The following is a 13,994-nucleotide window of genomic DNA, read 5'->3' as shown; positions in this document are numbered from 1 at the left end:
GAGATGCCATGAGAGGGTAGATGTACATTGTTCTCTACATCATAATATCGAAGCTATCACATTGGCATGATTATGAGCATTCAAGATGTAAGAAACAAACATACCTAGCTATAAGAATCCAAAACAATAAACATAAGAGTAAAGTATACTAATCATAGACTAATCTTAGTATGTAAGAGCATAAACACCCCAAGAAGACTCATGTGAATGACATTCACGTCATGACCTTCGATGTAAGCCTCGACACCTATCACACCAACATGGAATATGTTCCTCTTCATAGTAAGATGAAGTTGCAAGTGGCTCTTCTCCATGTCTCATCATGGTAGTACGACCTCCATGGCTATGATACGGAGGTGATGGTGCACGAGAGGAGTCTAAATTTGTACAAATAAAGAAGTTAAACTTTGATACACTTTTCTTAAGATTGCTGTTAAAAAACCCTCAATACTCTCATCACATTGTGTCGAATCTTATTCTCACTACTAGTACTAGAACATACAAGTGTGATCAATAAAAAAATAACATACTACATTATTTCTTCTTATATGCATACAAATAGCAAGCGTGCCATGATTCTTGAAAATAAGAGATTTGAGGGATTCCATGAGGAGTCCTGGATCTTATTTTGATGAGAGATGTGACTATGAGTGACATTCTCACAGTAGAAAGTATGCCTTTTGTCATTGCAATAATTTACTATGCAATCTAAATCTAGTATCAAATTACTATTATATGCATTCATATTTAATGTAACTTTCATGTCATTTTAATTTCGCTTAAATTTATTAAGGAGGCAGGATAGTCTAGGGCGGTGAGTGGTCACATACTCTGCTTGGGTTGCATGGCGAGACGTGGCTTTATAGCCACTTTTGTAAGTCTATGCTTACAAATTCTCATAGTATAAAGATACTAGCTATAGAATTGATAGAATGGAAAAAGAGTATAACTTTGGATCTGTTCTTATATAGATCAAAGACTATAGACATGCCCCCATTCCAACTGAGATCTAGATGGCCACATACCTAGAATACAGAGCGACACAAATGACACTTTTACCAACATGCCCTTTTGTGAGTATTTTTTGTAATGTTTAGATATCTTTTCAAGCTAAATTGATTTGAAAATAACTTTTTAATCATCAACTAATCTAACTTTGCTCTTATTAATGCAAGAGATTCATGGGGAGAGAGATCTTGATGTGTTTGCTAGAGAGGAGGAGCAAGGTAGACAAATAGACAAGGAGCGAACTTGAGCCAATATATCCTCACAGCAACTACCTCTCTTGATGATTCACATGACATAGTGATGATGATGATGATGATGACAGTGGAAGCAGCTAGCCCTTAGTGGCTTTTGTTGATATTTCGTATATACAACCATACAACTTGCTTTTAGATTATATAAATCTTATTTTGTACATGTTGACATTGTATACATACGCATTTATATTCACATATTCACTCTATTTCACATGTTCTTGTCTCTTCGAGTTTATTTTGTGCAAGTTTGATATTCAAAATGATGACTATTAATTAAGTAGAAAGAAACACCAGAGCATGGAAGAGAGAGCTTTATTCTATGAATTTGTCATCTTTTTCTTTTTGAAAAATTGAGCGTTGCTTATGTGACATCTTAAACAGTATGCATAATTTAATTGACGTAAAGAGCATATCTAAAAATATCTCTTATGTGACATGGTCATAATGACATCGATAGCGACGTCCAATGAGTTGTTTAAGTAATGCAAATTGACATAACTATACTCATGGATTGTAGTAGTGATGGTATAAAAGCCCTTTAGTTAAGGATCAAATATTGTTCATTAATGGCATAGCTTAATTATTTTTAATTAATGACATAATTAAATAATAATCTCTCAAGGCCATGGAATTGGCCTCATGGTTTAATGCAATTCTTAAGGATGTTGGGCACATTGAGCAAATTTACGATGGTAGGATAGGATTTTATGAAATCGTTTTTAGTAATAGGGATGCTACATAGAAAGTTCTTAGCTAAGGGATCTACTGAGCATACTCAACCATAGTCTTGAAAGCTACCTTGTACCTGGCCAGCTTTACTACTAGAAGTGGCCACAATGGGCTACTGCTTGCTCAACCATGGCATGCATGAGCTACCAAACGTGAAGCAAGAACCACTTGTGGATACGTAAATGTTTTAGCAATAGGTAAGTCAAAATTTGAAAAAGCATGAGAATCTAGCAGTAATGATCCCTCGGGATAAGATAGCCCAAGGAAGCGAGTACCACTCAAACTGTAGCAAAAGATATGTTCTATTATTTACCAATGCTTAATGCTTAGGATATGCATAAACCCGCTTATCTATGAGACTGCAAATTGAATGTCAAGCCTCATAATGCACACATAAATCAAGCATCCAATAGCTTGCAAATAGAGAAAAACATTAAAGTAGCCTCCAATACCATGAAGGCTCAACTTCAAACCTATCTCTATAGGAGTAGCAATAGGCTTGCAGTCCTTAAGACCAAATCTTTGTAGTAAGGTTTCAACATACTTTGTTTGACACAAAGCAATATCTCCATCACTCTACTTGAATTGAATGCCCAAATAATGATACAATAGGCCCAATTTTGACATGTCAAAAGTTGACTTCAACTCAACCTTAAAATCACTAATGTATGTCTCATTAGGAATAGTGAGCAATATGTCATTGACATAAACCACAATGATTGGAGGCACATATGAGGTGCTTTTAGTTGGACTATTCAAAACACTATGTTTAGTTAAGTATACATGTATCTTCCATACCAAGCTTGGGGTGCTTGCTTTGGACTATATAAAGCTTTTTCAATCAGAACACTTTGTTTTCTTTCCCTTTCTACAAAAAGTCATGAGGCGAAAGAATATATACTTCCTCCATTAAATCACCATTTAGAAATTGAGTTTTGATGTCAAATGATGTACATTTTAACCATTATGAGCTATTTGTGTAGAAATACTACAAATAATTGTCAGACTACAATTGGGAGCAAAGGTCTTGTTAAAATTGATGCCCTTTTGTTGATCATAACCCCTTGTCACAAGTTTAGCTCTTTGTAGTGATTAACACTACTATTTTGGCTTGTGCTTAAATCGAATTGTAAACTCCACTTGGTATCAGTTAGCTTCTTGCCAAGAGGCAAATCACATAAGAACCAAGTATTATTTTTGATGATAGTATCATGCTCAGATTGCATAGCAATCATCCAATTCTTTGAATTTTGTATCTTTCCAAAAGACAAAGCATCATCTTCATCAGTAGAACCAATAATTGCATAACAATGTGATGCATAACATGCAACACTATATCCTAAACAAGGAGCATGAATGAGTATGACTAGCCAATGTTGCATCCAACTGTTTATCTCATAATGTTTGTGCCACCTATTTTTGCATAGCCCTAGACTAATCAATCTTTGCTCTCTCATCAAGAAGTACATAATTTATATTATCATGAGAAATAGGTTGATTTATGTTATCATAAGAAACCTACATAGACTAAAAAAGTTGTATGGGAAAGTAAAAGCTAAGCGACATCTTCCAAAAATAAAATATTATAGTTAATCAAGATACACTTACTTTATGGGTGGCATAACTTATAATTTTTGTCTTCATTACTTTACCCAACAAAAATCCATCTTACAACCTTGTTATCTAACTTTTTGCATTGTTGCAATGGTATCAAAGCATAAGCCAAGCAACCAAAAAATATGCAAATGGCTCACTTATAGCTTTTTACCATGTCAAATCATATATGGAATGATAGACTACAAAGCCTTAGTGCGACACCTTTGTTAACTACATAGGCCCCACATAAGAACCTCAAGCTAGAAACTATGTGGGAAAGCTTGACTCTTAACCATGCCTCCATTAGTGATCGATCTATTTTTTCTCTTAAATATATTTTATTGTGGTGTATATGGTATCATACATTGGTGTTTTATCTCATATTTAACTAGATATACATTAAATTCTTCGAACATATATTTCCCTTGTCGATCTAAATGGAGAGCGCCTGCTCTACATTTTGACAAATTTTCAACCATACTAACAAATTACTTGAATCACAAAAACACTTTGGACTTGGCTTTTAAAAAATATACCTATGCATACATGGACTAGACTTCAATGAAAGTCACGCTGTATATTTAGTTGCCAAGAGCTATTGTTTCCATTGGACCACACCACTATGTATAAGCTATAGTTTTTGCAAAAATCTCTCATTGAACCATCTTCTAAAAAAGAAGCACCCTAGAGTTTACCCAATATGTAGCCTTCACAAATATCTTTTTCATGCCCCTCAAGAGTAGGTAATGAAGACATCATATTAGATTTGAGTAGGTGGAACGAACAAGAAAAATATAGATGACCAAAATGTGCCACATACCAAAATCTTGCATCTAAAATTGCGTATGAACCATCAATGGCACATGCCATGTCTTCCACACATTATCCATAGTTATTGAGCTCTTACAACCCATGACATAGTGAATCAAATGCAACAATCATATCCTCCTAAGAGAGATCATGAATTGTGTATCTGTCATCCACAAACTTCATTATCAAGCCAATCTTGGTGAGTGCAAAAACTAACAACAAATCTTTTTTAATCTTAAGTACATACAGAGCATCCCCATAAGTATGAAATTACTATGATTAATAATAGTTAGTATAATTTTTCTAACTCCTTTTATAGGATAAGAGGGGTTATTGGTACATGTCACAGTACTGCCCTTAGGAATAGTCTCAAAAGAAGCAAAAAATTATATGTACTATAAAAAGTCATGAGGCTAAAAAATATATACTTCCTCATTTAAATCACCATTTAGAAATTGAGTTTTGATGTCAAATGATGTAGATTTTAACCATTATGAGCTACTTGTGTACATATACTACAAATAATTGTCATACTACAAGTGGGAGCAAAGGTCTTGTTAAAATCGATGCCCTTTTGTTGATCATAACCCCTTGTCACAAGTTTAGCTCTCTGTAGTGATTAACACTATTATTTTGGCTTGTGCTTAAATCGAATTGTAAACTCCACTTGGTATTAGTTAGCTTCTTGCCAAGAGACAAATCACATAAGAACCAAGTATTATTTTTGATGATAGTATCATGCTCAGATCGCATAGCAACCATCCAATTGTTTGAATTTTGTATCTTTCCAAAAGACAAAGCCTCATCTTCATCAGTAGAAGCAATAATTGCATAACATGCACTATGAGACCCTAAATAAGCAACGTAAATGAGTATGACTAGCCAATGTTGCATCCAACCTATTATCAGAAAATGTTTGCACCAGCTATTTTTGCATAGCCCCAGACTAATCAATCTTTGCTCTCTCATCAAGAAGTACATAATTTATATTATCATGAGAAATAGGTTGATTTATGTTATCATAAGAAACCTACATAGACTAAAAAAGTTGTATGGGAAAGTAAAAGCTGAGCGACATCTTCCAAAAATACAATATTACAGTTAATCAAGATACACTTACTTTATGGGTGGCATAACTTATAATCTTTGTCTTCATTACTTTACCCAACAAAAATCCATCTTACAACCTTGTTATCTAACTTTTTGCATTGTTGCAATGGTATCAAAGCATAAGCCAAGCAACCAAAAAATATGCAAATGGATCACATATAGCTTTTTACCATGTCAAATCATATATGGAATGATAGACTACAAAGCCCCAGTGGGACACTTTTGTTAACTACATAGGCCCCACATAAGAACCTCAAGCTAGAAACTATGTGGGAAAGCTTGACTCTTAATCATGCCTCCATGAGTGATCGATCTATTTTTTCTCTTAAATATATTTTATTGTGGTGTATACGGTATCATACATTGGTGTTTTATCTCATAGTTAACTAGATATACATTAAATTCTTCAAACATATATTTCCCTTGTCGATCTAAATGGAGAGGGCCCACTCTACATTTGACAAATTTTCAACCATACTAACAAATTACTTGAAGCACAAAAACACTTTGGACTTGGCTTTTGAAAAATATACCTATGCATACATGGACTAGTCTTCAATGAAAGTCACGATGTATATTTAATTGCCAAGAGCTATTGTTTCCATTGGACCACATCGCTATGTATAAGCTGTAGTTTTTGCAAAAATCTCTCATTGAACCATCTTCTAAAAAAAAAGCACCCTACGGTTTACCCAATATGTAGCCTTCACAAATATATTTTTCATGCCCCTCAAGAGTAGGTAATGAAGACATCATATTAGATTTTAGTGGGTGGAAGGAAAAAGAAAAATATAGATGACCAAAACATGCCACATACCAAAATTTTGCATCTAAAATTGTGTATGAACCATGTGCCATGTCTTCCACACATTATCCATAGTTATTGAGCTCTTACAACCCATGACATAGTGAATCAAATGCAACAATCATATCCTCCTAAGAGAGATCATGAATTGTGTATCTTTCATCCACAAACTTCATTATCAAGCCAATCTAATTGGTGAGTGCAAAAACTAACAACAAATCCTTTTTAATCTTAAGTACATACAAAGCATCCATAAGTATGAAAATACTATGATTAATAATAGTTAGTATAATTTTCCTAACTCCTTTTATAGGATAAGAGGGGTTATTGGTACATGTCACAGTACTGCCCTTAGGAATGGGCTCAAAAGAAGCTAATAGATTATGTACATAAATAATATGCTTTGTGCTACCATTGTCAAATTACCATATATCTAATTCCATAATAGACGTGCAAGAATCATGTAAAGAAGGGTCATAACTTCATTGTACACTAAATATCCTTTTTATATTCTACACAAAATTTGCAAATTTTAACTTAGAAGGAGAGGCATCTTCAAACATCCATAGTAGCTATTTCTTCTTAGTCTATTTTGTAGCCAATTCAAGACAATCCTTAATGATATGATATTTTTCCCTTACAATACCTGCAAAACATTCAACACTCTCTTTTCTTCTTATCATTATCAATCTTCTTTGTCCAAGCACCTTATCAATCTTCTTCGTTTAAGTAGACAATATTTGCATATCTCTACTTGCTAATAGAAAATCAAGGTTTTCTTTATCTTTCTAACTAGCCACAAAAGCTTGGTTTGCAACACACATGATGAACCTATTTTGCCTAGAATTTTCTTCTTGTCGTAAAATAAAAATGAATTCACCAAATGACAAAGCATTCAGATTGCTTTTCATCATCACACAAATAGTAGATGCAAAACTTGGACAAGAATTAGGAATACTATTGCGAATAGTTTGCACAAGTGAATTGTCTCGCAAAATCTTATATGTAGCAATCAACTGCTCTTTAAGGTCTTTGATCTTACAGATCCATGGAGTCACCTTCATCCATACGTTCACTCTCTAACTACTTATGTAGATAAGTAACACATGTCTTATTTCTTCCTCGATACAAACATCCAAGACTATCTTATGTATCCTTAGTTGTCTTACATGAATGAATATGTGGGATCATGGTATATTTAGCAACCAATGCAATCAAAGTATGAGCCACTGCATCTCTATCATCTCGATGAATTTACTTAAGAGTAGGTGATGGTGGTACTCTAGCATCAATTAGAACAAACTAGAACCTATAACATCCTCAACAACACCTCCTTTTGTTACTTATGTTGTTCTTGTAGCTTTTAGAATACCACCAAGATGTCTTTCGATTCGATACACAATGTTCCAAAGCCCCTTTCAATACATGATACATGATATAAACCCACAATGGATAGTTGGTTTCATCCAACTTATCCTCAACAGCCAGCATATGGAATGTATGATTGTTGCCAACCATGGGCTATTAACTATACTTGATGCAAAACTTTCATGTATAGGAAAAAATATGCACAAAATCAATATGTGCTATATAGCACAATATAAAGGAGATTGTAAGGGCTCTTACCGTATAGAATTAACAAATATCTAACATTCTACACAAAATGACAAAATAGCATATGCAATATTACTAATAAAGTGCAAATAGAGGTTGAAATGAATCCGAATCACACCGTACCCATAGAGCTCTCTTGTAGTATTTATCAACTTCTAAATGGCAGTCAAATCTTGTTTCGATTTTAGGAAATCGGGTGAAGGGTGTTGACAACTCTGCCCAAGAGGTTGAAGTTCATTCTTATGCCAATTTTTGGATTTAGGGTTGCAGGAAAGCAAGTGTGCAGCTTGGAGAGGGAGAAACTTATGAGAGCACAAAAAGTATACTAAGAAGTATCAATAGAGAGTATTTACAAGACTAAGTATACCCTAAAAGTGAACATGCATATAGACAAGATCGGGGGGAAAAAACCTCTGCAAGAGGGGAAAAAGTTTGTCAATAGTCCTAAGTGTATCCACACACATTACTATCGAAACAAGTTAGCAAAGCAAATTTGTGGGAGTCAAAACCCATTGCAATGTATGGGGCAAGTATTTAAGAGAATGTCCTAAGCTTAAAAAATATGAGTCGGAGATCGATGAGGAGTAAAAGAAATCTTAGGAGTGGTGGCTTGAGCTAACAACTCTCTATAAGAACTAAAGAAGAAGATGATGAAGGTTGGTGTGCAATTGAGAATAGAGCAGATAAGCAATGATCAATGGCTAAGCAAGAGCTATATGTGCCAAAAAGCCAGTCATTAACCTACCTCAAATCACAAATTTTAAGAATACGGTATTAATTTCTAAGAAATATTAAGGCACTACAAGGCTTAAAGTTAAAATGACAAACAAATTATTGCTTGTGATTAAATACTCAACACACACCATTAGTTTGAATGTTAGCTAGGCTTGTTGTGTTTGATGAACTACTCAGTTGCTTTGGCAACGATATGTAAAATCATGTAGATATGGTGGTTTTGTTTTGGTGATTATAATAGTTTACATTTCTTTTATGATGCATATATCGATGACCCTTGTTAATCCAAGAGGTCAACAATGTGAGATCGTAAAAACCAACTTTTGAATGCATGATTTTAGCTTAAAGTCTCACATTACATGTTTCTAACAGGCAATACTATGAGGAAATAAAAAAATTTATTACAATATTGCGGGGAAGTTAAAAACATATTACAAGAAGGTCAAAGGGCTGATACAAGGAAGCTATATAATCACATGTATCGTAGTCCTTGTGACGAAATCAAATCTACAAATTAGTCATAAACATTAGCATCCCTTTGTTTGTTAATGTGCAATTCGAATTAATAATTTATGTGGCACTCTTCTTTCCCTCGTAACACATAAACTTGGAAGGTTTTCAAAGACGATGAAAACTTGGTGTGTTATGCTAATCAACGTTAAGTTCCTTCGAAATGGCTCGCCAGCATTGTAAGTAGTAGACCTAGTGAGCTACCAAACTATGGAAAATAACATGCATGCACAATGGTGTTGAACAACCGAAAGGTAAAAGTTTGCTTGAGCCTGCAACTAGAATATACAACATTAAGACCCTTACCAGCTTGTTGTAAGATCATTAGTGACATCCTTGTAATTGGCAGTCGTCGACAATCTCGAGTTCTCTAAATTCCATAGCGCCAATCGACTGTTTTTTCGCCGGATGGGCTAGCTGCAATAGAGAAAACAATGGAGTTGGTGCTGGGAAATCGATTGTTTCAGCTTCTGTAAAATGGACTGCGCACCTCGTGTCAAAAATCTTAGCGTTGTAATACACCAAGTAAACTCGGCAAACGACATGTATGAAAAGAGAAAAGAGTATTCCTAAGTGACGTCAAAAATCAAGAAGACTGTCATGCGAGGGCGTACATCTTCGAGAAGAAGAGAAAATATCAGACATTTGCAGCAAGCTAGGCTACTAGTTACCTGCGTTCCAAAATGCTGGCTGGATGAATGTACGTTTTATTAGGTATCAGGTGTGATTCCTGCGGTGCCAGCTGCACTACCGCGCCCATTGCTGAGTACGTGCAGGAGCTGGTTGCTCATGCATACCCTGTAGCTCATCATCGTTTTGATCATATGTAGCTTCTTGCTGTTGCATGTAATTTGCCTGCTGAAAACGTCGACCAGCGACTTGTAACTCGTTTGATTCTTGGCGACCAGTGACGTATGTCATCTGCCACGTCTGTTGTATTTTTGCCAAGGTCAGTGCAACAATAATTTACTCCCCACCTAAGTGAATTATGTAAATACGTTATTAACTCTACTCTAATCGCAATTACACTCCGTAAGAATATTATGCGGCGGCAAACGAAATAGAATTCTACCTGGTTCGACGTAGTAGCTGCATAAGTACTATTGCCAGGGTCAGATACTATATTGGGGCTAGTCGACGGATTCATGCTAGTATTATAGTATCGATCATCCTCATCCCCAGCTGCAGCTACTGCATATTCGTTATGACCAGGGAGTGCCGGAAGCTGTATTCGATTTTGCATAATAGCTCCATAAGCTTTGGTATCAGCCCTGGTCAAATTAGGAGGCTTTTTCCCACCACCCGAAGACGACGATGGCTTGGATTGATGAGGCAGCGAGCTGGGCGCCGAGAGATCCCTAATAGCTGTACCGAGGGCCTTTGACGTATCGGCCCGGATCAGATTCGGAGGAGAGGCTTTCATAGTGTTGCCCTTATATTTTATACTATCAATTATAACATTGGCTGGGGACTGCGTATAATTAGTGGAAGGCTGGCTGGAACTGGACATGAGATTGAGCTGCTGGCCAGTGTTATCTGTTGGCACGATCTGCATAACTACTGCTGCGCCAGGAGGCCGTGAAGCTGGAGCGGCGCCGCTGGCGGCGATCCCGATATTCCCAATCGAGAACGTCATCTCTTCCAGCGCACTGTCCAAGCATTGGAGAGGGACCGATCTTCTTCTTGTTTGCACGTTCTTACAATTCGTCTTTTGCGTCGCCCATTGATCAGCACCTGCTTCAATATTGTCACCAGCAGTCTCGTTCTTATCAACGCCACCTGCAGAGCAAACGTGCGTTCTTGGTCAGTTGTCAAGTGGTACAGGATATTACTAGGTATTCGCAATGCTGCTTCATCCATTTTTCACACAAGAGTCTGGGAGAGAATACACAACGTACTAACATGATACATAAAAGAATTGGACCTTGTGTGTTGGTATCATCGATACAGCTGTCGGGTTCGGACACGATATAAGGAGGACGATGTTGCTGGTCGTCGTAAAACTGCATATTAGGATAATTGTTGTACATGGCATTAACATTGGCCGGAGGGGATTTCGATGGACCTGATGTTGCTGCTGCAGGAGGCAATACTGGGCCTGCAGCTAGCTGCATCATCGGTGGCCCTGCAGCTCGTTGCATGGACGTTGGCGGCCAATCATCGTCGTGTGCGTATCTCATGTAATTATTGTCGTTATGAGGATTAGGCCGAGTCCTGAACTTCTGCTGCTGCTGCTGTATCATGTAATTAGGGTCTGGCTCAATGTAATTACTGACTCCTTCGCCCGATACCTGTCGACGACGATGATGACGATGGCCTCGCCGTCGACCTCTCGGCGACGAGTAATTAGCCGCATCGTTGCTGCTTCTGCTGCCGCCGGAATCCGAGCTGTCGCCAGAGCTGTGATACGACTTCGTCTCTCCATTGGCCGATGCTTCAATCGTTTTGACCCACGATGACAATCCTTCCTGATTCAGGTCATATCGTATCATGCAGCCATATTGCAAAATCCTCCAAGAGTTATATTCTCGCGGCCATGTTACTGCATTATACAGAGTCGATTGTGGCGTGTGGCCAGCTAAATTAACTAGAGGCGTACGTTAATAAGGGATATGCTTATTCCTGATTACCATGGAGGCAGCGCTGAAGGCCAGATCCTTGGTATTTGGAACCATAATTTCGAGCACCAGCTGGCTCCTGCTTAGCTGTTTATCATAGATTCATAATCGTTCCAATGAAGCCAAACCTTCTACTATTCACTGCTTGAAATATTCACAAACGTCTGTTACTAACTGACTCAGGAAATACCTGGACACGGGCATTGACTAGAGTGGTCACGTATCGAACGTGCTTCCCGACTATATTTGGAGTCTAGAACCCATCCATGCATTCAGATCCAAAGTGCAATAATGAGCATTTGGATACTCGTGATAATACGACAGGACCAAACTTGTCATCATGTATACATATGTCTGTGTGTGAGGATTGAACTTATGATATTTACCATGAACAGCAGAAGCTTCCCTGGAACCACAACGATATACCGTTCGTCCTTCTTGTAGGCTGTCTTAGCTTTACGAAGGAGGACTCCGTGCTTCATGATGCGTTTATCCTGCTCATGCACATCCTCCGAATTGTATATTGTAAGTTGGTAGACAGGCTACTAATTATTTGTTTCGTCTGCGTCAATGGTCGTTTCTTTTCCGCATGAGAGCAACAAATTCTTTCTTCCAAAACAATCAAATAATACTTACAACACCAATGAGCCCTTTTTGCTTGCCTAGTTCGGCGGTCTTGTCCGCGGACAAGTTGTTCCCGATACACTGATGAAAGAAGAGACGGGTGCTTAATTGTAGGCTAGGCATATATATAATGATGCTGCAACAGCTGCTTGAAAGGCATTATACCTCTAGAAGATGCAAGATGGTGTTCTTCTCCTCCGCGTTTTGTGCCAAAATCTCCCACTGCTCCGCCCTTGTCATTCATTGAACATGCATGAAAAGAATATCTGATAAGTCTCTCTGAGCTTGGATGATCCTAGTGTATTCAGCCTAGTACGCCGACGTTGTAAATCCAGCTGCTGCCGCCCGCTTTTTTACTTACTCGAATCTAACAGAAAGTAGCGTGTCGTCCTCATTCTCACCTCCACTCACAGTCCTTCTGTAGGTTGGGAAGGTTGCTGACTGGAAGGAATCAGCGTATGATTACATTTGCAGCAAGCGCCGCGGCGCCGGTACATGAAATCAGTCGAGAATGTCAGTTGGCATATTGATTCATGATGTATCTGAACCGATGATCGAGCTAGTATAAGGGCAACACATTGCACATGCAGGTTTTATTGAGGCGCATGATCTCACAGTAACAATCCGGTCCTTATCTTGAAGAAACATCGTTTCCATCACAAAGTCAAACTCTAGGATCGCTCGTTTCCATTCGCCCTTCTGTCCAATCATGATAATAATAGGATGCAGTCATGTATATGCTTTTAGAATTAGTGTCTTCTACGAACTAAGCGAAGCCCATAAAACATCATATGTCACAAGAAGTTCTGGAGAAATTCCCACATTGTGAATTATGATAACATTGCGAGCTTCTAGCTAAGTGCAGTTGGGGGCATGGCCAATGTATTTTTTAAGTACATGAAATAACGGGCTTACTCGCCTTTCTGCCTGCCAGGCTGGTGGCCAGTCCGATCAAGCCAAATCCACCCTGATTGGCGTAGCCTCTGCTGTCTGCATGATTGCTGTAGGCTACTTGAAACGAGAAAAGATGGGCATATGAAAGCCTAACTGAAGATCGATGACTACTACTACTACTGGCCATATTAACGAACTCTTACGTCGAATTACGGCGCGGGCGTGTGGCGCAAATAATGGGTGCAGCAAAGGATCGATCGGCACAGAAACTGTGCAGAAATAATAAGCGGTCCAACTCATGGATTGATCGTTAATCTAGCAGTATGATCGTGGGTGGCACGTGCACTGGTGATCGTCACCCACATTTTCGAATATCGACCTGGGCACTGCTCTGAAATACCGAACCATCACGACCTTTTGAAGAACTCACGTCATTCATTCATGACGTACTAAGAAGGCTTATATAATACGGTGAGACCAACTAGGTCTTCAAGACAAATCTCACGTTCGTCGCCATGACTTCAAACTGAAGTACTCTTCTCATCAACGATCATATTAAAACGATCAATGGCAGGAGGTATGAGAAACTTCTCATGCATGCATGCTCTTCTATTTATCCAATATGTTGTGGTGGGAAACGTACTCACACAAGTCGCACATGCATGCCATAACTCTCTTCACCTCACC

At 37.9% G+C, this 13,994-nt stretch overlaps 1 protein-coding gene across 9 annotated transcripts; it reads right to left on the bottom strand.

The window, feature by feature from the left end:
* Window positions 1-6,783: 6,783 nt before the first annotated feature.
* Window positions 6,784-13,727, bottom strand: LOC148008217 (uncharacterized). Of its 9 annotated transcripts, XM_087674412.1 has the most exons (14): window positions 13,511-13,727; window positions 13,333-13,421; window positions 13,029-13,112; window positions 12,775-12,854; window positions 12,579-12,645; window positions 12,426-12,494; window positions 12,176-12,283; window positions 11,980-12,042; window positions 11,802-11,876; window positions 11,096-11,639; window positions 10,244-10,950; window positions 9,843-10,101; window positions 9,478-9,588; window positions 6,784-6,958 (listed from the first exon to the last, which is right to left on the bottom strand). In XM_087674412.1, the coding sequence occupies exons 1-12, from the start codon at window positions 13,605-13,607 to the stop codon at window positions 9,919-9,921; spliced, it is 2,166 nt and encodes a 721-aa protein (XP_087530538.1). In that variant the 5' UTR covers window positions 13,608-13,727; the 3' UTR covers window positions 6,784-6,958; window positions 9,478-9,588; window positions 9,843-9,918. The 9 variants fall into 9 exon arrangements, with proteins under 9 accessions (XP_087530538.1, XP_087530537.1, XP_087530539.1 ...); XM_087674411.1 differs by lacking the exon at window positions 6,784-6,958 and having other exon boundaries at window positions 7,261-9,588; XM_087674413.1 differs by lacking the exon at window positions 6,784-6,958 and having other exon boundaries at window positions 7,261-9,588; window positions 13,333-13,403.
* Window positions 13,728-13,994: the final 267 nt, after the last annotated feature.

The sequence above is a fragment of the Lygodium microphyllum genome, unplaced genomic scaffold (assembly GCF_053477565.2).
Source record: "Lygodium microphyllum isolate KBCC unplaced genomic scaffold, Lygodium_microphyllum_v1.1.10 scaffold_267, whole genome shotgun sequence".
Taxonomy (NCBI): Eukaryota; Viridiplantae; Streptophyta; class Polypodiopsida; order Schizaeales; family Lygodiaceae; genus Lygodium; species Lygodium microphyllum.
The sequence above is the reverse complement of the archived record's forward strand: the minus strand, read 5'-3'. Positions and strand labels throughout refer to the sequence as shown.

Coding starts and splice junctions, on each gene's coding strand:
- LOC148008217 (XM_087674412.1), bottom strand. CDS start 13,607: ATGAGTTGGACCGCTTATTATTTCTGCACAGTTTCTGTGCCGATCGAT. Junction 12,284..12,425: donor AAAAAGGGCTCATTGGTGTT/GTAAGTATTATT, acceptor GTGCATGAGCAG/GATAAACGCATCATGAAGCA. Junction 11,640..11,801: donor CCTTCAGCGCTGCCTCCATG/GTAATCAGGAAT, acceptor GACCTGAATCAG/GAAGGATTGTCATCGTGGGT.